Genomic DNA, 24859 nt, shown 5'->3' with positions numbered 1-24859 from the left:
GGAGCTGATGATATAACAGAGTGCTTAGCATGGAGCCCGTTACACAGGAAATGCTCAAAGACTACTGCTGCTCTCATTATAAACATCATTATTATTTGCTTTTACTACTGAACCTAGGATGTTAGGGTTGCATTTCCTACACCGTGTAAGCTACAGGATTCTGCCTTATAGCACACCCTCTCCTCTCCACAACACCATTCTTGGCCTTGTATATAATACTTAAAGTCTTTCTGGGTGGGAAATGGGTCTGAGTATATCAAATTCTGCACCACTGCATAAAAGCTCTTACACATGCAGAAGATGAGCTGCTTTCCTTCAGGTCTAACCTAGAATTATCCAAAATGCAATAACCCTTATTGTAAGAACACAGAGATCTACTCCAGCATCTATAGTCACACCCTATTTTTAACATTAATGTATTTAACATTTCTAAGTTGTGGTAAAAAACCCATGCCAAGCCTTATTAATAAGCGAAAGTAACAGTTATATATATTCTGTCCAAAGTTTAAAATTCTGATTGTGAGCACCCACGCTCTGTGTGAACGTTTCCTAAGAGCAGTGCTTTGAAAAAAAAGATGCATATTTCTCATGGCATTTCTCAAAAACATGCGAAGGCCCACATAAAGAAAGCCATCTACTCATTTTACAAGTATAATAAAGAATCCCAAGCACTACAGCTTTGAGTCATCCTGCTTCCTGAAGATCCTACTCAGTATGCAGTCCAGAAACCTAAAGTCCTTTGAACTTGCTAGTCCCTTCTAGAAACAAACTCAAGGATGGTTCCTACTTCAAAGTTAAACAAAAAACTTATAGAAGTATAATTTTAAAACATATATGAAAAATGCAAATCATTTTCTAGATACATACTTATTTTTCCTTTTTGCCCTTGTACTTCCACTAACAAGAATGGCTGCCACTTGAACTAAAATTAAAGATGAAACCAACTGCAAAAAGGGCTGTTATTAATTATTTAGAGTGCAGAAAGTTTTTTGTTTTTTCTTTTCCTCCTCTTTAAGTTTTTTGCTTTCTTGTTTTTCCTGTTTTGTTTAGTTTTCTTAAAAAGATTTTATTCATTTATTTGACAGAGAGACAGCGAGAGAGGAAACACAAGCACGGGGAGTAGGAGAGGGAGAAACAGGCTTCCCACTGTGCAAGAACCTAATACAGGGCTCGACCTCAGGACCCTGGGGTCATCACCTGAGCTGAAGGCAGACGCTCAATGACTGAACCACCCAGGCACCCCTCTTTAAGTTTTTTCCAAACAAAACAATATATCATTTCATCCAGCAATTTTAGGGATTTTAAAAGGTATGACCCACCTTGCTAAGGTCTTTGGCAGTCACGCTGTCATCATCCCGGCAAGGCAAGCGATGTACGAATGCTAACATCTGATACTTGGCTCTGATGAATTCCGCTTTATTAGGACTGGTTTGTATGGGGGGGGAAAAAAAACAGCTCACTTGCAACTCAGATGTAACATTCCCCATTCTTTAGGCTGTAAAAAAGGAAGAGGAAGTGACCCGCATCCCCTACTTGAGAAGAAAAGGAACAATGGTGAAATAAGTTCCAGCAGGAGTTTAAGACCTGAAGCCTCAAAACATCAATTAGTCATTCTAATGGCCAGGATTGCAGAGTATTTGCTTTTCAGAGCCTCTCTCTTTTCTTTGTAATTTTCTTAATTGACCTAGCGGCCTTGTGAGGAAGCAGCTGTTACATCCCATCCGACAGGTAGAGGCATCAGGCAGACTGGAGCCCAGAACCTAGATCTCTGGTCTGACTGCCTCTTGTCTGAGCACGTAAGCTTAAGTCTGATTACATTAACAGGCTCCAAGCTTTAGTTTCAAACTGGAGAAGCCACTGACTTGTGCTGTGCAGCCATGCAAAAGAGGTGTTTCTGTGCGCCCTTGTTCTCCATTTCTAAGAGCAAAGAGCTCCGTGCACAACTGGTGTGTAGCCGCCTCCTGTGCCGCCATTGGTGGAGGCTGGCCCAAAGTAGCTGCACTGCTTTCAGTGGGCCCCAGGCGTTATGAAGAAATAAAAGTATTGATAAACATTTCACTCACTGTACTTTATCCTGTGGATTAGCTTTACGTCTTCCGCTCATAATCGAGGCAGGGTCCAGCAAAGAATGCTCCCATATAGAATTAGCACCATTATTATACAAGGTTTCAACCATCTAAAAACCAAGCAGTATAAAATCATATTTTAATGTCTTTCCACAAGTATTCACTGGAAACTGTAGTGACTGAACTGGGAAAACCAAGCCCTACTGCAAACATCAGCATGATGGGGATGTCCTACAAATCACTGCTTTCTGATTCTAGAAAGAGAAGAATGACCCCTATATGCAGGATTCAGGTCTGACCAGGAGGATGGCTAAGTACCTAAATGTGTTTGATTAAATTGTCTTATATATTATGAAGAGCATTTTGACACTCTGGGGCAGTGATCATTCAAATACTATTTTTAAGATTCTTAACAACCCACGTACTGTCTAGACCTTCTGCCTAAGATTTTCCTTTAATCCACTCATTTTTAAAAAACTTTTACTAAAAATTATGGCTTGGTGTGCTAGTTAAAGTTTTCCTATAAACATTAAACTAATGCAACCATTAAAATAAATATGAATAATAAATAAAAAATAACAATAATAAATAACAATGTATTACCTACATTTGTCTTGAATACCACTGGTGCTTCATGTGCCATCCTTTCAGAATTTTTTTTTTTTTTTTAAGATTTTATTTGAGAGAGAGAGACAGCGAGAGAGAGCATGAGAGGCGAGAAGGTCAGAGGGAGAAGCAGACTCCCCGTAGAGCTGGGAGCCCGATGTGGGACTTGATCCCGGGACTCCGGGACAGTGAACTGAGCTGAAGGCAGTTGCTAAACCAACTGAGCCACCCAGGCGCCCCGGAATTGTTCTTTTAGGGTCAAACCTGGCATTTTAAACTCATCTCTGGACTTTCTTTAGGCCCTATAATGAAATCTGTAAACAAAGAATTGAGAGCAGTAAACACCCACTTTCACATGAGAAGGAGCTGTTAGAAACTTCTAAGCATGAGTTATTAATAAATCACACTTCCTAATTTCATTTCAAAGCATGACTCCTGACACTGCCCCATCTGGTTTTTTTTTTTGCATTGGTGGAGACAGTGTCACGTCAGAGACCCAAACCCACGTGCTCTGGTCTGTTGGTTTATATAGGCAAGTTTAAGGGACATGTTGAGCAGCTGCCACAGATTTAGTAAAATATGTACTCAAGACAAATGAGGAGAAACACATGCTTAATTCTGACTTCCAAATAGAACTTGAAGAATGTGCACCCCAAAATAGAAGTACAGGTGACATGACACCCAACCCCAAAGAAAACAACGAGCTCACTTGGCCCTTACTGGGGTGTCAGGCATTCTATCGAACCATGTCAACCCAATTTGGTGTCTAACTTGTAACAAGGATTTCAAGAAAACTTAGATCAGACGTTTCAGAGATTTCTGAGGAGTCTCAGTCCACGCTTCCATCAAAGCAGGAAATGGAAGGAAAATTTCCCGAGACTGCAGCTTTCAGAAACATTTATTGCGGTATACGAGAAAGATGGACCATTTGAAAACAATTTCTGGTGACAGTCCAGAAAGTCAGCAGTGAAATGTTACCAAGAAATTTTAACAATTATTTTTCTGAACTTTTGAGACAGAATTTATTTCTTAGAAGGGGAAAAAAATCTTAAATAAGGAATTCAGTTCTCACATACAGCACTAACAGGCATAGCACCTCTACTCAAACATTTTTGTAAGATTTAAGTATAGTTGGGGAATTTAGTTGTTAAAACCATGAACCCTACAAGCTCAAATTACAAACCATGAGAATTCTTACTCTTTACCTGCAGCAACGTGGGAGGCCACGGCGTGTGTTTAAGATGCCTTACTTGCGAGATGTGGCGCCCTAGGCTCCGATGGACGCTGCAGCACTCGTCACATATAAAAGTTCCCCTATTTACTGATGCCCAGGAAGGATCTGGAAAGAAGAATGACATCTCAGTGTCGAGGATACCAGGTGGCTGCTACACTGCCAGATGGCCAACGACGATTGAGGTTTAGTTTTCCAGAAAAACAAGACATTTCTGTTGTCTTACGATTCTAAGTCAACATGCTGAGCTGGTGAGCCTGTCTGATGATACCACCTTTCTTGGCGGACTGGGTACCACACTGACTGAGATTAAACACATGTGCTGAAGCCCTAAAAAAGCAGTTGTCTCCTTTCTGGTGTAGGGCCACAGTCTGTAGCCCTAATGTGATCTACTGTCTCAGATGCCTGCTCCTTCATTCAACATAAGAGAAGCAAACTGGGAGAGAACGGATGAGTCATTTCAAACCAACCTCCACAAACAGCAAGATAACACAGCCATGTCAATGAATAATCCAGACTGTTATCTGAACTACATGCTGAAGAGACTGCTACCCTGATCTACTGCCATACCTGTGCGCAGCTCAAGGCCTGGCAGAAAGCTGCAAGCAACACAGTAACACTGGGTGGCTGTGGTGGCTTGCAGGACACACTGAGGAACCTGGCCTTCTCTGCTAGAAAATATTCTATGACATCCATTAGTCGTTTCAAATAAACCGCTGAGTCCCACCTTGCAACTGCTCTGAAAGAACAGAAGCTGGAATAACGGCTGCTTTAAAGGGGGCAAAGGTGTAAAATAAAAGTGAGTAACATTTTTGGTGCATGTACAATACTTCTTTCCAAGGAAGTCCCATGGAGCTTCAGCAGACATCCTTTGAGATGAGGAATAACTCGCACTTAGTAAGGAGTGAGTATAATCCACACGGGGCAAGTAAACTGAATGCATACACTTAGAAACCCCAGATAAAAACAGACTTTCTACATTTTGTCAGACTCACAATGGGGTGACAAAAGGTGCCACCCAAGCCGCCTGGTCTAAGAGTTAGTTATATTTAGAAATTCTTCAATGTCCACAAAAATCTCTAAAATGCACGTACACCATCTTTGTCATTTTTAACAGTTTATTCAAATCCTTTCCAACCATATAATGAAATCAGAGACAAATCCTGGGAGTCACAGGGTATGGTGGCTGAGAGGGTGGCTCTGGAGACAAGCAGTCCAGGGTTGGAACCACAACTCTGTCACTTCTAATGATCTGAGATCAGTTATTTTTTTGAGCATCCTCACCATGGGTCGAATGGGAATAACAGCATACCTCAGAGTAGGGGGTATATAAAGGGTAAAGTTCTCTGCATATAGTAAGTACTCAGTAAAATCAGCTGTTATAACTTTTATAAATTACTTTCGAAGTACCATTCAGGTATTTTCAAGAGGCACTGAAATTCTTGACAACTGGAAAAAGTTTTGATAGTCAATACTTAAGACTTCAACTTTTTCAGGTGAACACTATTACTATAGTGAAAACTCTCAAATGGAGTTTTCAGGTAGTTGAGCTCAGAGAACAAACTATTTAAAATGAACTAGATTTGGGGCACTTGGATGGCTCAGTCGGCTTAGGGACAGACTCTTGATTTCGGCTCAGGTCATGATCTCCGGGTCGTAAGATCAGGCTCCACACTGAGCATGGAGTCTACCTGGGAGTCTCTCCCTCCCTCTCCTTCCCTCTGCCCCTCCCTGTGCTTATGTAGGAGTGTGCACGGGTGCACACTTGCGCTCTCTCTCAAAATCAAATAAAATAAAACCTTTAAAATGAACTAGATTCATTAAAAAGAGATTCATTAATGTCGCCTATTAAAAAAAATATTTGCTAACATGTGATCATGGTAAAAGGTTTGCCATGAAATAAAACAAAAACAAAATAAATCAATGAAGAATAATTCTGTCAGTACTACTATACTATTCCAAAATGCAAAGACTGAAAATATTAAGACCAAAGATCCCTGCAAAGATACATAAGAACACCGTTTTTTGGGGGCCCCTGGATGGCTCAGTGGGTTAAGCCTCTGCCTTCGGCTCAGGTCATGAACCTGGGGTCCTGGGATTGAGCCCCACGTCAGGCTCCCTGCTCAGCGGTGAACCTGCTTCCCCCCTCCCCCTCTGCCTGCTGCTCTGTCTACTTGTGATCTCTGTCAAATAAATAAATAAAATTAAAAAAAAAAAAAAAGAACACCGCTTTTTGTAGTTTGGTAATCATACTTAATAAAAATTAAAGACTATTTTGAAGCATAGCTTTTGTTTTCACATATCATTCAGAGGATTCACAGTGTACCTGGAGAAAATTAAATAGGAGTAAGACAACAAGGATTTAAATTTTTTTTTTTCCTTTGGACAGACAGAGATCTCAAGTAGTTGGAGAGGCAGGCAGAGAGAGAGGAGGAAGCAGGCTTCCTGCTGAGCAGAGAGCCCATGCGGGGCTTGATCCCAGGGCTCTGGGACCATGACCTGAGCCGAAGGCAGAGGCTTAACCTACTGAGCCACCCAGGTGCCCCAGGATTTAATATACATTAAGCAAGGTTCTCAATTAATCACTTTAACATCATGGATCAGAGTCCCATGGAAAAAATATTAGAACATTCACAGCACAGCCAAATCAAAATCGAGTTCATATGAATGAGGCTGGGTGAAACCTTTGCAGTTTACCTTTAGGTAAACTGTTTTACAAAGGGGCTTCTTCCCCTGGACTCCACAATGGGGAGTTCCTCCCCACGAACACCACAAATGGACCTCAGAAGTGTCTGTGACCCCACTAAGAAATTATGAGTTCTGGATGAAAGAGTGACTACATGTGCATTTTCTGGGGAGAAGGCCTCAGCAGTCATCAGAATCTTTAAAGGGACCCCTTCGAGAAAGAGGCAACTCTCTTGACTGGGGCTCTGCAGAAAAGGCAGCACAAATTCCTAGCTGCTCAAGTTCACACAACATTTCAAGGTAGCCTAATTATATTCAAAACAGGAAGGAAGTGACTCAAGCCTCTGTAGATTAGGCATTTGAGACAACAACGAAAATGATACAATGGAAGAGAAAATGTTCTGAAATATGCACAAAATGCTACAGAAGGGCAAGACAATACCTAGCACAGCAATGGAAAGGCAGTTTTCCTTTGTTCCTCATCACCTAATGAGGAGTAAAGAACACACATTCCAAGAGGAAGTCTGAACCTAGACTCATGTGAATGAAACACATCACAGAAATTTCAACTGAAAACAAGAAAATAAGGAAGTGGAACAAATAACATTTTCAGAGAATATGATGGAGTCTGTATAACCCACACTGACTTGAGGTCCTCTTTTTCAACTCCTCTGCCCCCTTCCCCATCTGCAAGGGAAACTGGTAACCCTACTTGCACTACACAGGCCACGAAGGAACCACACAAGGTCTGACTTACCACAGTGCTATGTAAAATCAGTCTCCACTGCCATACAAGATGAAGTTTGAAACAGTTGCAGAAACACTGGTGCTCAATAATTTAATTATGATGGTTAATTGGACTTTATTATAACCAGTGAAGCCATCTTACTTTTGAATTACTTCAAATTTCAAAGCAGGTTAACCCAAGCACCAAGAACAGCACAGAGACCTGTCAATTAGGTATCAGTTGCTAAGAGGGATCTGCACTCTAAATCTGAAAACGCTAAACCCCTTATGCAAAGGAAGAACGGTTCTGATCTTCCAACACATCCATATGCCTATCCTACCTGAATGCCCAAATGTGTCTGTTGCCAATCATTTTGTTTCGTAGGTTGTGATTAATGTATGATTTAGAATCTCAACTCCAGCTTTACGAGACAGCAGAGGTTCGGTACTAAACAACGCAATACAGAAAAGAAAAAACTTAGATGAGATGATCCTAAGAATATTCATCGACTCTTCCTTACCACTGAATGTGGGTCTCCCAATTATCACCATCGGAAAAATGAGGAAATTAAGGCCGGGCCACATGAAATCACCAGTCCAAGGTCACCCAGAGACAAAACCTAGCTTGAACCAAGGCCCTTAAGACCCCAAAACTCGAGATCGGCATTGCCTCCCAAGCGCTGGTTGTGTCTGCAAGACCCAGACCTTCTGGAGATTCTCCCCGGCGGAGATGGAGCGGGAGACGGGCTCTTAGGAACAGGGAAATGCGGGGGTCCCAGAGAGAGTATCAGTGGGGGTCCCAGAGAGAGTATCAGTGGACGGAAGCGGCGAGCCCACCCACCCCAGGCAGGGGCCCCTCGCGGGGCGGGGTCCGGGGGGCTGCGCGCGGAGCTGGGGACACCTGCAGCCTCTGCGGGCCGCAGCCAGGAGAACGCTCGCATTTTACTTCTGTAATTGGCCTTCCTGTGGATTGCCCAAGCCCTTTCCTGTGGGGGAAGCAGCCTCGACCCCGCAGCCTCCCCGCCGGCCTGGGACAGAGGAGACGAAAGGGGACGAGACGGGAGGGAGGGGCGGGAGGGCGGCGGGCCCCTAGCCCGCCCGGCTTTGACAGGCCCCGGACGGGTCCCTCCCGGAGACAGCCCCGGCGCCTCCTCCTTGGGACCCGGGGTGTGGGGTTCAGACGCCGGGACCCGCCCGACCCAGGGGGCGGCCCCGGGGCAGCGGTCCCCTCGAGCAGAACTGAGAGAAGCGGGCCCGGCCGGCGCGACTCACCCGGCCCGCTGCAGTCAGCGCACACCTCGCTGCTCCGAAGCCGCTTCGACATGGCTCTCGCCTCCCACCTGCCAGGAATCAGGGTCCCCGGGACAGCGAAGGCTGCGGCGGAGGCGCTTCCGCTCTAACGGGTCTCCGCGGCGGCGCTGGCGGCGGCGCCTCTCCCCTCAGCGCCTTGCAGCCGCGGCACAGCACGCAGGCGTGGGGAGGCGCCCTTCGCCGACGGGCAGATCATGTGACCGGAAAGGGCACGCTGCTTTGTCGCCATCTTGAGTGAGGGCAGATATGTGCCCGCGCATCTTCTGCCCTGCTTATGTATTTTCTTCAGTTTGGGTTTCTCTCTCTCTTTGGAAGTCCTAGCACTGATTAATACCAGGAGGAGCAGCAAAATCTCGTGGCCAAGGTTCTGCAACCACATGTTTCCCGAGGCCATCAATAGTCAAGTCACTTTACTAACTTGTCAAATTGATTCACTTATTCAATAAATACTTATTGAGCATGTACTCTGTTCCACATAGTGTTCCAGGCGCAGAAGACATAACAGTGAGCAAAGACAAAATTTCCTGTTCTCATGGTGCTTACATTCTATTGTGGTAGATCTACAACAAAATATGTAAAATAACCAACGCTAGGTGTTTCTTTGGCTGCAGTTTTACTCTCATATGCAAAATGGAGCTGATGTGTTCTCTACCTCTAGAACACGATTTTTTTTTTTTTTTTGGCAAGTCTTACTACATAAGAATAATTTTTAAAAAGATTTTATTTATTTATTTGACAGACAGAGATCACAAGTAGGCAGAGAGGCAGGCAGAGAGATAGGGGGAAGCAGGCTTCCTGCTGAGCAAGGAGCCCGATGCGGGGCTCGATCCGAGGACCCTCGGATCACAACCCGAGCTGAAGGCAGAGGCTTTAACCCACTGAGCCACCCAGGCTCCCCAAGAATAATTTTTTTTAAAAACATTTTTAAAGGATTGTGAAGAAGAAAAAAAAGAGGAAGTCGATGAAAAATATCTGACAGAACTCATATATGGCCAACGGATCTAAATATTTACTATCTGGCTAAGGACAAAGGGAATAATTTACAGAAAAATGTGGTGTGCCTGCCCCATTGTAAGCACTCAGTGATAGTAGGTCCTGCTATTCTTGGTATTTAGTATTACTATTATTTTCTAATTGCAACTTTTTGTTTTTGAGAATCAGAATAGATGACCTACAATAATCTGTAGGATAGTGTGAGATAAACACAGTGAGATGAGTTTAATCAGTGTGAATGAGAGAAGATATGTGACCCTAATACTGTGAATACTTATTGTATGTATTACATGTAAACGCAGCCATGATCTGCATTTGGGAAATACTGGATGCCCATTAAGGGCCAGGCACTGTTTTGACTTTAGATACTCCGGTAAGCAGCCATTGTGGAGTTCTTCAACTCATGAATAAGAGATATGTCCAATGAGCACTGAATGATGAAAAGAAAGATTTAAGTTGCATAAGGCTTCTGGAAAGATAGGAAGTCCTGGAAGAGGACTTAGAGGCCCTGGATGTTGGTCTACCTTTCCATTTTGATAAATGTGTGGTGTAATGGGCATAATAATCCCCACACATTCCCCAGCGAGGGCCTCTGGGTCACATCGTGGTGTTCCTGCACCCTGCTTTGTTCCGCAGACTCACAAATCTTCCTGACTCAACACGTGTGGAGAACGGATTAGGCCAGGATTCTTGAACAGCTGTTGTGGCGGGCATCTGACAGCTGGATGCACGCAGGCTGGGGAGGGAGAGGCATTGCTTTCAGGATGCACTGAATAACAGCTGTGTGGTCTAGTTGCAGACAACCGTGCCTGTAACTTAGGCTGGGGAATAGCTGTTAAGTTGACGTGGCTCTTCATTGAATTGAAGAGCCATAGTGTCTGAGGTTGAAACTCAAAGAATGAATTTAATATTTGCAGACTCTGATCAAGTCTGGGTATTCTCTGTGAGACTTTTTAGCCATAATCCAAAACTCGAGTGGCTAGTATGAAAAACCAGTGCCCCTCATATGTGGAAAGCACACTGTAGGTCACTTTGAGTCCTAACTCGGTGTGGAGTTCCGGTAGAAAGTGGTTCTCAACTGGGGATGACTTTTCTCCCCCAGGGGACATTTGGCAGTGTCTGGAGACATTTTGGCGGGAAGTGCTACAGCGTCCAGGGGATAGAAACGCCAGGGATGTTGCTCAACATCCTAGAAAGCACAGGACAACCCTCACAGAAAGAAAATTACCTAGTTTACAGTGTGCCAATGCTGAGAAACCCTAAGGAAGAACAATCCCTTGTTAGGCAAATCTTCGATGCCACTTCTCCGGAGATTGTAATATTCCCTCTTTGAAATTGTTGGGTGTTGCCCACTTCCAAAATGGCTTCTGGCCAATCATGGGAGCACTGCCCAATTCCAAAAAGGCTGCAAGGGAGTCAGTAACTGGAATGCTTTGGTCCCGGCCCCAGCGTCCACCCCCTGAACCCAGAGCTGATGGAAGAGGCCCAGTTGTGGACTGAACCATATGAGAGAGCGGGAGAAGGGGGAGAGAGGCTGGTGAGGGATAGGCCTAGATGTACCTGTTGAGATCCTGGGAGAAGGGAGAGAATGTCAGCCCTGTTTTGGGGTTGCACTGTGTTTTCCGGTGTGTAGTTGGGGGTGGGTGCGGTCGGGCCGACTCCGGGCCGCGCGTCTGGCCTCGTCTCCCCCCGCCGCGGCGCGCGGTGGTTCGCCCCGCGCACTTCCCTGTTTGGGGCAGTTCGGCCCGCAGAAGTCGGTTCGGGAGCTGTCAGCGCGGGCGGGAGTGCGGCGGGGCGCGGGGTGGGCGCGGCCGACCCCGTCCCCGACCCGGCCCGCGACCCCCGACCTCCCGCGCGCCCCGCACCGGGCCCGTAGGCCGCCCTACAGCGTACCGCGCTCCTCGCGCACTCGCTCCGTTCTCTCTCTCTCTCTCTGGTCGGCCGCCGGGCGGGCGGGCGGGCGCCGGAGACCCCGCCGGGGCTGAGGCTTGGCAAGCGGGCAGTGCGGGCCCGGCTGCGGCCTTCTCGCCATGTCCTCCGCCCGCGACAACAGCGGCCACTTCCCCTTGCACCTTCTGGTTTGGAACAACGACTACCGGCAGCTGGAGAAGGAGCTGCGGGGCCAGGTGAGGGGCGGGGCGGGGGTCTGCCTGCGGCGAGGGGCGGGGAGGGGGGGTATCGGGGGGTCGCTTCGCCCCCCAGAGCCCATCTCCAGCCCTCTGCCTTCGGGGTCCCGCAGACCCCTTCAGTTCTGCAGCCTGCGACAATAATAATGAGAGGACAAGTATCGGAGTGCTTACTGGGTGCCAGGCCCTGTGCCGAGGGCTTTAGGAACATTGTAATAATCTTTTTGCCTTTCCAGCAGTCCTAGGAGGTGGGCACTGTTATTATCACATTTGCCAGAGAAGGAAACTGAGGCTCTCAGAGGTTATGTGCCTTGTGCAAGGTCGCCCACTTAATAAATGCCAAGACGGGATTTTAACTCTGGCTGGCTGGGTCCAGAGTACACTGTCTTAACCAGTTAGGCTTTCCTGCCTCTCCCAGAGAGGTAAGAATGGCACACAACGCTCACCCCTGCGCTCCTCCCCCCGCCCCCTCCCTTTTTGTAAGGAAGGGCTTGGTTGGGTTTGGAGTCCAGGTTGTAACTCGCCCTGTGACCTTGGGCAAGGCATTTTCCCCTTCTGGCCCTCGGAGGCTGATAAATCCCAAAGTTTGAGAATCACGGGGGCACAGGATCCTTAAAATCCCTTCCTGTCCTCCAGTGCTTTGATTCCTTGTCTTTTATTTCTTGCCATCTCTATAAATCAGTGGTTCTCAGTTGGAGGTGATTTTTGACACACACCTCCCCACCCCTAGTGGTAATGCGTGGAGACAGTTTTGGTTGTTACCAGTGGGGAATGGGTGCTACTGGGATCTTAGCGGTAGAGGCCAAGGATGCAGGTCACCATTCTCCCGTGCGCAGGCCAGCTCTCCACAACTGAGAATTATCTGGTCCAAAGTGTCAGTAGTGTTCTGTGGGAGAAAGCCTGTTTTTAAAGGCATCTCAACAATTCCGGGAGTTATTGGTGCCCTCAGGTTCCAAGCTAACATGTTTTGCTGTTAGGATAAGGATTTGTAGTTATTTGGTGTAATTCTTGTTGACTTTGAAGTCCTGATTTTTGAGTGGCTCAAAATCAATGCTATAATTGTCAAGAAATTTTAGAGAAAAAGGAGCGCTTTTGGTTGGCAAAAATTGAGCAAGGTCAGCATCACCCTGTTTGGTGAATGGTTACTGCTAAGTGAGTGTGTTCTTGCCCCCTGCTATATTAAAAAAAAAAAAAAATCTGCTGAGCACTTGTTGGAAGTCAAGAGTTGGTCTTTTTTCATTTAAATCCTCTGTCCAGACAGAATAAACTTTTATTGTAAGAGTCATTGGTCTTAATTAGATCACGCCCCCAGAGTAGATGACTCACCATGAGGTGTCCCAGTATACCTGGTGATTTCATTACCATTCTGTTACTAGATGTGGCACAGAGGGAATCCTCCATCATTTTGCTCTCAGCTCTAAGTCTCACCTTGGACACTTGAAAAATAACCAGAGAATCCTGCTGTGTTGTGCGTCTGCACTTCCTCAGTGTCCCTGCTGCCCTAGCTTCTTGTGAAATACTGAGATCAAGTACAAAGAAAGTCGCAGAACTAAACTCCCTTTTGATAGAGAAGTTGGGCGCCACCATTAAGCCACACACTCTTTCAATACTGATTTCTGGAAACAGCAGGCTTTCTATTCATCAGGGGTGAAGAAAAGAGCTTGAATGCAGTGCAGGTTTTCTTTATAGGAAAAACTTGTTTGATAAGAACACAGGCTAGATTTACAGTCTAAAATGTGGCGTAGTTGAAATCTCTCCTTTTCCTGTAGACTGTAATTCATTAAAAGTTCTCTGTGCCTCTTACCTCGAAAAATGTTAAGGACATTCGTGATCAGAGAATTACAATTCTGCAGCAGATTTTCCTGGAGTAAACTGATTCTTCACACCTTATACTGTCAAGGGGTGGGGATCAAAGGAAGAATATTAATACTTGCTAATTATTTGGTTTTGACTTTTTATCGGTTATGACCATAGATCATTTCATAGTATACCAATCCTTTCTGAGTAAGAGCCAATTGAAGCAGATGAATCATAAAGAACATCTTTACCGTGAAAGCTTGACTGTCATAACTACATAATCCAATCTTGATCCTAAAGCTTGGCCATTGAAGGGGTAGAGGTTGGGTTGGCTTCAAGGGGTATGCTTGGTACAACTGCTTTCACCATCTTGAAATTCCTTTTTTTTTTTTTTTTTTTTTAAGATTTATTTGAGAGAGCACGAGCAGGAGCAAGGCAGCATGGGAGGGGGCAGAGGGAGAGAGAGAGAATCTTGAGCAGACTCCTCGCTGAGCCGTGGAGCCTGACTTGACTTCCCAATCCTGAGATATGACCTGAGCTGAAATTGAGAGTTGGAGCCTTAACCAACTGAGCCACACCAGGTGGCCCCACCGCCTTGCATTTTCGTTTTTCACTGCACCCTGCAAATTATGTAACTGGTTCAGGGTTAAGAAGTTATTCATTGATATCATTAAAACATGTGGCAGGAAATATTTTGTTGCTTTCATATTTGTCAAGATCCTCTTGATTATGAAACAACTATGGAGGTCTGTGACTTACAGGCAGTTGGGTTAATGGCCAGTATGAATACTGATAACGTTGTGAGCTTGGGCAAGTTATCTACCCTTGCTGAGTTGTTTTATCATCTGTAAAAATAGGGAGAGTAGCCCTGAAAGCCTACGGGTTTGTCAGGCATTGTGCTGAAATGCTTTCTGTGCAATTTCAGATTTAATTTTCACACCAGTGTGCTGGAGTGAATGCTATCACGATTCCCATTTTACAGATACAGAAACCAGATAAGGTGGGGAGGCTCAGTTGTACACTTAGCCACTGGCTGAACCAGGGTGTGAACCCAGAAGGTTGGGCTCTACCCTGATGCTGTATTCTTAACCCTTCCATTCTGCTGCTTTTTCCGTAAGAGTCCCTCCAGTTCAGAATTGTGGAAGATAAGCCAGAGAGCAGATCTGAAAGCGCAGGCACATCATAAATGAGAGTGATCCCATTTATCCTTGTTGCTGCTGTGATTATTGTAATCGTCCTGGGCATTCAGTTTCTTTTATGTGTGGCCCAGTTTTTCTGCAAGGAACACGTACTGGCTGCAGAGTTAGAAACAAAAAATTCCTATCGGCCCAGCAACACAACCAGCTGCTTCTCTGTTTGTTTGCCAGTAAGCTTCTGTGGTCTGTTCCTTCATTCCTCCCATCCCACGAGGGAGACTCGAAGCAGGCACACTGGTAGCTGCAAGAATTGTATTTTGTTCTAGGAACAGCAGCACAGAAAGAATCAAGTTTATCCAGATGAGGAGGATAGGCACCTTTCCGAGGGCGCGCGAGTCACCCCCCACCCCAAGGTCTTGCTGAGGGCTGGAGTGTGGAGTTTGCCAACTCTGCAGTTGTTTCAAACTTTCCATGTTGGCTCAGCTGGGGCATTTTATTAAGTGCCTCTTGACGCATCAGCTCTACTGAATACTAAAATACTGAATACTAAAATTCAGTGGGGCCTTGAAGCCGGTGCAGTGGAAGTGATTTGTGTCACGGTTGTGTTGTTTGTCATTTAGCTAGAGAGGTCTGTTAAACATCCCTGGCTTTCTTACGGATGCTGGGAGAATGAGTGGGCACTTAAAGGTATGTATGCAAAGGTCAGTCAGTGCACCTTGGATGGGGGGAAACCCAGGACCCAGTAGGGTGGAGGGTGGCAGATGAGGCCCAACTCGAGGGCCGGCCCCCGGGGAGGAAGCCGGCAGGTGAAGGGACACCCATGAGAGCAAGAAGAAGAGGGTGTTCTAGGCGGCAGCAGTCCTCAGAGCTTGACGGGGAGCTACCCTGGGGTTCTCACCCCCATCTGCCGCAGGCTGAGTGGGGCCCTGGGCACACATTCAGGTTGGTGCCTGTTGGCTGGAGGCCTGCCAGGAGCCAGGGGCACAGCATTCAAGGTGAAGAGCTAGAGCCTGCTCTCACATGCTCCCCCTTGGCCCTTAGGGGTCAGGCTCCCTTGAGGGAACTATGCCTATGGATACTGTTTCCTGCCGGACTTGGGGTGGGGGCGTCAGTTTGGGTCACAGCCGCAGAGGACCAGAGCAGCCTGAGAGATGCACAGGAGAGAATGGAAGGCCAGTTAGCAGCCTCTTGGCGGAGCCCCCCGCCCCCAGGTGGCAGTGAGAGTAGATGAGGCACTTACATCATGCTGGGTGCGGAGGAACAGAGGCTAGTAGTGAGGCTAGTTAGGGGCCTGGCTGTGGGCCTGTTGTCTGGCTCTGCAGCCTGCACTTAAGGCTTGGCCTTTTACTGCCTCTTGGAGGGCAGCAGGATGTAGAAAAAGTAGGCTTGCTTTGAGCAAGCCTAGTCGGTGGGCTTAAATTCTTAAATTAGCAATTAGGATGGAGATGTGCAGAAATCTCCCTGCTTTTCTTCCTCAGGGGCACTATTACAGTTTGAAGGGGCGGGTATTTTTAATTTGGTACAGTCATGACTGGAGAAACATAAAGGAAAATCTGAAATGATCAACTTCCAATGTGAATTCTAATTTAGTTCTGAAATCTCTTGCTCACTGAGCTAATGTCATTGGTTGGAGACCCTAAGCCCCACTATTAACTGTAATGAAATCTGAACAGATCCCTTTTAGGAAGAAACTGACTGCTATATATATGCTCCGTAATGTGGGTATATGGTAAAAAGAGCTAATTCTTCTTAGTGCTTCTTACAGGGTTAGGTATTATGCCTTTACTCTTGTAAGAACTCTGTAAGGTCAATTTTTTCCCCCCAGTTTTTTGTTCCCAGTTTACAAGGGTGCAAACTGAAGCTCTGGAGAAATTAAGCAACTCATCAAACAGTGTTTAGATGATAGATTTGTTTTGTATATTGCATGAAGCACATACATACTTACATAGGTTTTTTTTCCAAACATCTTTATTGAGCTATAATTCACTAATCATACAATTCACCCATTAAAGTATAACACTCAGTGGTTTGTAGTGTCTTCACTGAGCTGTGAAACCTTCACCAGCATCAAATTCCAGAACATTTTCACCTCCCCAGCAAGAAACCCCATACCCCGTAGCCACTCTCCATTTCCCCTCCACCCCTCCAGCTCTGGGCGACTGCTAATCTACTTGCTGTCTCTTTAGATTTGCATATTCCGGACATTTCCTATAAATGGAATCCTACAGTATGTGGCCTTTTCTGTCTGGCTCCTTGGACTTAACGTGTGTGAGGTTCATCCACACTGTGGCACAGATCAGGCCCTCATTCCTTTTTATGGCTGAATAGTATTCCATTGTCTGGGTGTGCTGGATTCTGTTTATCATTTTACTAGTTGATGGATATTTGTCCCCGCTGAAGTTTTTGGCTGTATGAATAATGCTGTATGCACATTTGTGTACAAGTTTTCACAGGGATGTATGTTTTTATTTCTCTTGGGTACATACCCATGAGAGGAATTGCTGGGTCATATGGTCACTCTGTGTTTGACTTTTTGAAGACCTGCCAACCATTTTTCAGATTGGCTGCACCATTTTACATTCCCACTGGCCATGTGTGAGGGTTCCAGTTTCTCCACATCCTTGTCCACGTTTGCTATTCTTTTGGACTGTAGTCACCCTCATGGGTGTGAAGTGGTATCTCATTGTGATTGTGACTGAGATTTCCCTAGTGATGAGTGAAATTGAGCCTCTTTTCATATACTCATTGACACTGGCATATTGCCTTTGAAGAAATGTCTATTCCGGATCCTTTGCCCATTTAAAAATTGGGCAAAAAATCTTTTTTCCTTAAGAAATTCAAGTTCTTTGTATAGTCTCAATACTAAGTAGCCACTTGTCAGATAAATGACTTACAGATATTTTTTTCCCCTTCTGTGGGATGTCTTTTTACTTTGTTTATGATATCACATGAAGTACAAAAATTTTTAGTTCTGATGAAGTACTATTTATCTCTATTTTCTTTTGTCTCTTGTGCTTTTGGTATTGTATCTAAGAAGGTTTTGCCTAACCCAAGGTCACAAAGATGAGCTTCTTTGTTTTCTTTTAAGAGTTATATTGTTTTGGCTCTTCTATTTGGGTTTATGATCAATTTACAGCTAATTTTCACGTATCATATATGTAAAACTTCATTCTTTTGCATGCGGATATCCAGTTGTTCAAACACCATTTGCTGAAAAGATTATTCTTTCCCCACTGAATTATTTTGGCACCCTTGCTGAAAACTAATTGAGCATAAATGTGTAAGTTTATTTCTGGACGCTAAATTGTATTCTGTTGATTCTACTCTTCTGCCAGTACCACACTCTTGATTGGTGTAGCTTTGTACACAGTTAAATTTTGAATTTGGTAAATGTGAGTCTTCAAACTTTGCTCTTTTCCAGATGGTTTTGGCTATGCTGGTCTCCTTGCACTTCCTTAAGAATTTTAGGATCAGTTAGTCAATCTCTACAAAAAGTCAGCTGGAATTTTGATAGGTAGTGCATTGACTCTGTAGCTCAGTTTAGGGAGTACTTCTTTTTTTTTTTTTTAAGATTTTATTTATTTGAGAGAAAGAGAGCATGAGGAGGGAGGAGGGGCAGAAGGAGAGGGAGATGCAGAGTCCCTGTTTAGCAGGGAGCCCAGTGTGGACTTGATCCCAGGACCCTGGGATCATGACCTGAACCAAAAGGAGACACCTAACTGACTGGGCCACCCAGGTGCCCTCAGTTTGGGGAGTATTAACATCTTTTTTTTTTTTTTTTTAAAGATTTTTAAAAAATTTTATTTATTTGACACAGATCACAAGTAGGCAGAGGAGCAGGCAGAGAGAGGAGAGGAAACAGGCTCCCTGCAGAGCAGAGAGCCCAATGTGGGGCTCGATCCCAGGACCCTGGGATCATGACCCAAGCCGAAGGCAGAGTCTTTAACCTACTGAGCCACCCAGGCGCCCCAAGTATTAACATCTTGAATATTAAGTCTTCTGAACCATGAACATGGATGTTTTTCCGTTTATTTAGGTCTTAATTTCTTTCAACAATGCTTTATAGTTTTCAGAGTGTATGTTTTGTACTTTGATTTATTCCTAAATATTTTATTCTTTTTGATGCTATTGTAAATGGAATTGTTTTCATAATTTCATTTTGAGTTGTGTTAAAAGTGTATAGGGATACAACTGATTTTGTTTCGTTTTTCAAAATGGAAGTATAATTAACATACAATGTTCTATTAGTTTCAGGTGTACAGTATATTGATTTGACAGTTCTATACAGTTTTCAGCACTCACCGTGATAAGTGTAATCACTACCTGTCACCAAACAACGTTATTACAATATTATTGACTGTATTCCCTATGCTGTGCTTTTCATCTTTGTGCCTTACCTATTTTATAACTGGAAGTTTGTATCTCTTAATCCCGTTTATCTATCTTACCCATCTCTGCATTCACCTCCCCTCTGGCAACCACTAGTTTGTTCTCTGAGAAATATAATTCTTTTATAAGAGATTTTATTTATTTATTTAACAGAGAGAGAGAGAGAGATCACAAGTAGGCAGAGAGGCACGCAGAGAGAGAGGGGGAAGCAGGCTCCCTGTAGAGCGGAGAGCCCGATGCGGGGCTTGATCCCAGGACCCTGAGACCATGACCTGAGCCAAAGGCAGAGGCTTAACCTACTGAGCCACCCAGGCGCCCCTATAATTGGTTTTTGTATATTGATCTTGTATCCTCCAGTTGTGCTGAACTCCTTCGTTAGTTCTAACCTTTTAGCGGATACCTCAGGATTTTCTATGTATAACATAATGTAAAATATGAATAGAAATCGTTTTACTTCTTCCTTTCTAATCTGGATGCCTTTTCTTTCTTTTTCTTGCCTTATTGCCCTGGCCAGAACATCTAGTACAGTATTGAATAGAAGTGACAAAAGAGAATGTACTTCGCTTGTTCCTTATCTTAGGGGGAAAACATCCAGTCTTTTACCGCTAAGATAATGTTAGCTGTGGTGTTCATAATGGGATGCTCTTTGAGGAAATTCCCTTCTATTTTTAGTTTGTTGAGTGCTTCTTGTTTTTTTTTAATTCTATTTTGTATCTTGAAGGGGTGTTAGATTTTGTTAAATGCTTTTTCTGCATTGTTTTAGCCTTGTTTGGGCCACTTGTAACAAAATACCATAGAGTGGGTAGTTGATAAACAATAGAAACTTACTTCCTAAAGTTCAGGAGGCTCTCAGTCCAAGATAATGGTGCTGGCAGATTTAGTGTGGTGGCTGGAGAGGGCTCTCTTCCCCGTTCGTGGCGGAATCTTTCCAGCTGTGTCCTCATATGGTGGAAGTAGGGCTAGCAAACTCTCTGGTCTCTTTTATTAAGGCACTAATTCCGGCCCCACACTCACGATCTAAGCACCCCCCACAAAGGCCCCACTTCTAATATCATCATCTTTGAAGGTTAGCATTCCAACTTAAGAATGCAGACTACAAGGCGCCTGGATGGCTCAGTGGGTTAAAGCTTCTGCCTTTGGCTCAGGTCATAATCCCAAGGTCTTAGTGTCGAGCCCCACATCAGGCTCTTTGCTCAGCAGGGAGCCTGCTTCCTTCTCTCTCTCTCTGCCTCCCTCACTGCCTACTTGAGATCTCTGTCTGTCAAATAAATAAATAAAATCTTTAAAAAAAAAAAAGAATGCAGACTACACATTCAGACCGTGTGCATCTATTGAGATGGTCACGTGTTTTTAAAATTTTAGTCTATTGATTTGATGTGTTATAGTAATTATCAGATGTTAAGCCACTGTTGCATTTGGGATAAATCTCACTTGGTCCTGGTGTTTCTGTGTATTGCTAAATTTGTTTTGCTACTATATTGTTGAGGATTTTGCATCTGTATTCATTAGAGGCATTGGTCTGTGGTTTTCTTTCTTTGGCAATGTATTTATTATCAGGATAAACCGGGCTCATAAAATGAGTTGGAAAGTTTTCCTTTATCTTCTATTTTTTGGGGGGGGGGGGGAATTTGTGAAGAATTGATATTAATTCTTTGAATGTTTGGCAGAATTCAACGGCAAAGCCATCTGGGCCTGAGCTTTTTTTAAAGTTCAAACATTACTGATTCAGTGTCTTTACTTGTTACAAATTATTCAGATTTTCTGTTTTTTAAGTCAGTTTTGCCAGTTTGTATCTGTCTAGGAATATGTGCCTTTCATTTAAGCCTCTAATCTGCTGGCATACAGTTGTTCATAGTATTCCTTTTAAATACTCTGTATTTCTGTAGAGTTGGTAGTGACATCCCTTCTTTCATTCCTGCTTTTGGTAACTGGAGTCTTCTCTCTTTCTTTCCTGGTCAGTCTAGCTGAAAGTTTGTCAATTTTGTTGACATTTACCAAGAACCAATTTTCAGTTTTGTTGATTTTTTTTTTCTGTATTGATTTGTTGTCCTCTGTTTTGCTAATTTCCACTTCAATCACCCACCGTCTTTAATCCCAGTCCCCATAATATTCTTCCTGCCTTCTCTCTTTCCACATGATTCTCACATGAGAAAGAGGCACAGGAGGCTCCGAAGGGCTACAGTCAGCAACACAAAATGTTGCTGCTGTCTGGCTCATACATACGTTTTTTTCCTATGGTCCAAAATAGGACAAAATCAACAACTTAATGAAGTTGGCTTTGATTTTACACATCATATCTAGTGGCTGCCCAGGAGCTGAGTGTCAGTCCTTGGTCCGAGATATTAGTTTTGTTCTGGGGTGTGAATTGCATAAAATAGAATTTGCCCTTTTTTGTGTGACAAATATTGTTAAACATCACCTCTCTCTCAGGCGGTGTGCTAAAACTCAGCACCTTTCCCACAGTCTGAACTTGTTAGGTGAGGAAACAATTTATGTAACAGATATGTAAAGAGGTAATGAACTTGTTAATTATGTCTCTCCTGCTAAACTGCAACTCAGGTAAAAATCTTTAGCTAGATTACTTTTTAAAAAATAATGGTTTAATGCAAATTAGAGACCAGGATCACGGAAGCTAGGGAATATGAAATATGAGACTTGGATCCGGCCCTTTGGAAGAAGATCAGTGTCTCTGGTGAGAGGGACAAGCCATGCCCTTGGGGAAAGCCAGGGAATCCTGGGAGGTGCTGTGGGCCCCATTCCAGGAGATGTGTTGGTGTTCCAGCGCCGGACAGAATGCTGACGCGGGGGATTGGTCCAGGAGGACGTGTGCTTGCTTTGCAGAATGTCTTCGGCCACTGCTGTCATTCCTCGAGAACAGTTCCTGTCTTCACTGCACGGCAGCCATGATGCCCTTTGCAGAACAGGGAGATTCAGTAGCTGTTGGGCAGTAGCTGTTTAGTTCTGCTTACCTTTCTCCCATGTGGCCAGTAAGTGGAACATTCTGGATATCTTTGGAGGCTGCAGTTAAAGCCTGCACAACAACTAGCATCTCAAATCAAGATAAAAGCACATTTCCTGAGAAGTATTTGAGCACTTGAAACGTTTTACATCCTAGAAGTTCCATGGTGGTTTATTGTGTTCTTGGAAGGACGTTCAGAGCCATCTTTGGAAGGCAGCCTTCGGTCATTCAGACTGAGTTCACACCAGAGAAACTGCCACTTGGCTCTCCACCCAGCGCAGGTTGGTGGAAGGAGGGCCGAAATAGGAATGAAGAGTAGAAGCCAGATGACTGTGTCTCGCAGGGGGACGAAAACCTTCGAAGCGAGATGGACCACAGTGGCAGGTGTCTGTTCTCACATTTACCTATAAACATGTCCACGTCCCTGTCTGGCCAATCGTGCTCATTGTAGGACCTGTGGATGCTGCTGCTTCAGGGTACTTGGAACTCCGTACACAGCAATGAGAGTGGCGTTCTCGTGGGAACCCCGCTAGAGAATGTAGTTTTATTCTGACCCCAGTTCTCTTCTGTGCTTTCTGTTTGGTTAAAGTCCTCCACTTCCTGTTCTAGACCTGATGCATGCTTGAGAAATCCCCCAGGTTCTGTGTCATGGGCTGGTTGCATTCGTTAAAGCCCCGGCCTTATTTAGACGTCGTTTCAGTGCCGTGGAGGGCACAAGACACGCCTGATGATCCGAGGCCTACGGCCAGTGTTTGTTTATTAGGTGCCTCACTTTATAGAAAAAGGAACTCAGTAACCATCATCTTTATCATAGCCTCAAATTAATATTTCAGCCACTCCCAAATGCAAGCCTTCTTTCTTCCACACACTGCTGTAATGTGCAATTTTCCATTTTATACTAAAATTTATCTCTCACACATTTCCTTATTTTGATTTAATATATACAGTTACATAAATGCCAGCATTTACTTCACAGAATGTGGAGGCTTTGGATCCACGAGGTCGAACCTTATTGCACCTTGCTGTTTCTTTGGGACATTTGGAATCTGCTAGAGTCTTGCTCCGACATAAAGCAGATGTTACGAAAGAAAATCGTGAGGGATGGACAGGCAAGTATATTTTGAAAATATCTGAAAGCCTTTTGTTTCGGTGTCTCTTTCTGAATAAAGGTGAGTCTCAATGATAATTGTCCTCAAGTTATCTTTATCTGAAGACTCTTTCTCTCTTGGGAGTAGGGGCTGTTGCGAGGAGATGCGGGCCTCAGAGACCTGCAGTACAATGGTCCGAACTGTGTCCTGGGTCAGAATCCCTCAGTGGAGGGCAAATCCTATCCAGAAAGCAGCTCTCAGTGCAAACCCTTGCATCGCACATGAGTTGGAGGCCAGACTCCTCCTGAGGAATGTGATGGTAACCCCAGTGAATCTGTCAGGATAGGCAAATGAAAACGAAATTATGACTGCTTCCGGGGATATCCTGGCATTTTACTTGCTTGCAAGCTCTCTGTTAGTCAGAGTAATTCCGTGTTGGCTGAGCAAAGACACACAAGCCCTACCTGCCCGACCCACATGTAACCCCAGTTGTGTGATCACACAGGTGAAGCCTGCTTTCTGGAGACACTGTCAGGATTTCAGAACCAGTGGTAAGAGAGAGGGTGCGGGGGGAGGATGGAAGTCGGTTTGCTCAAGAGGCTACAAGCCCTGTATTTTCTTATCACTCAGTTGAGAGCTAGCGATAAGCAGTGGTGGTCGTAAAAGTAAGGTGGCCTCCCTTGCTCTTTGAAGAAAACATTTGTCTTTGATCTGAAGACTCTCTTCAAACTAGCTTAGGAGTCTGTCAGAGTGTGAGACTACTGGATGATGAAGTTTCACCTTTTTGGTTTTCAGTTTTACACGAGGCTGTAAGCACCGGCGACCCCGAGATGGTGTACACGGTTCTTCAGCATCGGGACTACCACAACACATCCATGGCCCTTGAAGGAGTTCCTGAGCTGCTCCAGAAGATTCTCGAGGTATCCATAAAAATGTGGCGAGGCCATCATTTGCGTTAAATGCTGACAACATAGCTGGAGAGACATAGCTAGACGTCCACGTGTACCTTCCCACCAGTGTAATGAATGGTAAATACGGCATATGTAGTGCCAAAGAGCACTGTCCCTCACCTATTACACGTATGAGGTCTTTCACAGATTTCATTTCTCCGTCACTAGACCTACCCTTCTAAGTGCGGCTCACGAGTTGTAACTGAACACAAATGGAGATGAAACAATTTGTCTAGGTGCCTGTTTTCTTTTTTTAAAAGATTTTATTTATTTATTTGACAGAGATCACAAGTAGGCAGAGAGGCAGGCAGAGAGAGAGGGGGAAGCAGGCTCCCCGCTGAGCAGAGAGCCCAATGCGGGGCTGGATCCCAGGACCCTGAGATCATGACCTGAGCCGGAGGCGGAGGCTTTAACCCACCCAGGCGCCCCTAGGTGCCTGTTTTCTTAACAGTGGCCTTCTAAGCATTGGTCATCTTTTTTTTTGAGAGAGAGAGTGTGCACGCACATGTGTGTGAGGGCGGGGGTAGGATGATGGTGACATCATCAGAGGGAGACAGACAGAATCTTTCGCAGGCTCCACACACAGTCCGAAGCCTGAGACAGGGCTTGATCTCACAACTGGGAGATCAAGACCTGAGCGGAAATCAAGAGCTGGAAACTTACCCGAATGAGCCCCACCAGGTGCCCCCAAGCATAGGTCATCTTGAGGAAACTGTGATGAGCACTGGTTACTGTACAGGGATTTCCAAGGCCTCTTGAGGCTCCGAAGTGTGTATGCACCTTGTCCTTGCCACTC

The 24859-nt window shown here is 44.8% G+C and overlaps 2 protein-coding genes across 26 annotated transcripts in view; one reads left to right on the top strand and one right to left on the bottom strand.

Moving 5' to 3' along the window:
* The window catches only part of GIT2 (GIT ArfGAP 2), a 57581-nt gene extending 48816 nt beyond the window's left edge, over positions 1–8765 (bottom strand). For all 22 annotated transcript variants that reach the window (XR_006820968.1, XM_046024107.1, XM_046024115.1 and 19 more), the window contains exons 1-4: positions 8587–8765; positions 3878–4011; positions 2064–2176; positions 1320–1425 (exon numbers count right to left, since the gene is read on the bottom strand). Coding sequence is in view for 21 of the 22 variants with exons in the window: in XM_046024107.1 (XP_045880063.1) it covers positions 1320–1425; positions 2064–2176; positions 3878–4011; positions 8587–8638 (405 nt within the window). In the remaining variant the exon portion in view is untranslated. The remainder of the gene's footprint in view (positions 1–1319; positions 1426–2063; positions 2177–3877; positions 4012–8586) is intronic.
* Positions 8766–11371: 2606 nt separating this feature from the next.
* Positions 11372–24859, top strand: part of ANKRD13A (ankyrin repeat domain 13A) — a 33059-nt gene continuing 19571 nt past the window's right edge. Inside the window, exons 1-4 of one of the 4 annotated variants that reach the window (XM_046024466.1) lie at positions 11372–11744; positions 23002–23134; positions 23619–23664; positions 23909–24033. In XM_046024466.1, the coding sequence (XP_045880422.1) occupies positions 23003–23134; positions 23619–23664; positions 23909–24033 (303 nt within the window). In that variant the 5' untranslated portion in view covers positions 11372–11744; position 23002. Of the gene's footprint in view, positions 11745–22972; positions 23135–23618; positions 23665–23908; positions 24034–24859 lie in introns of all 4 variants that reach the window. The other 3 variants (XM_046024464.1, XM_046024465.1, XM_046024467.1) reach the window with 3 other exon arrangements.

This window comes from Meles meles, chromosome 12 (genome assembly GCF_922984935.1).
Source record: "Meles meles chromosome 12, mMelMel3.1 paternal haplotype, whole genome shotgun sequence".
Taxonomy (NCBI): domain Eukaryota; kingdom Metazoa; phylum Chordata; class Mammalia; order Carnivora; family Mustelidae; genus Meles; species Meles meles.
This window is presented reverse-complemented; position numbering and strand designations above follow the sequence as displayed.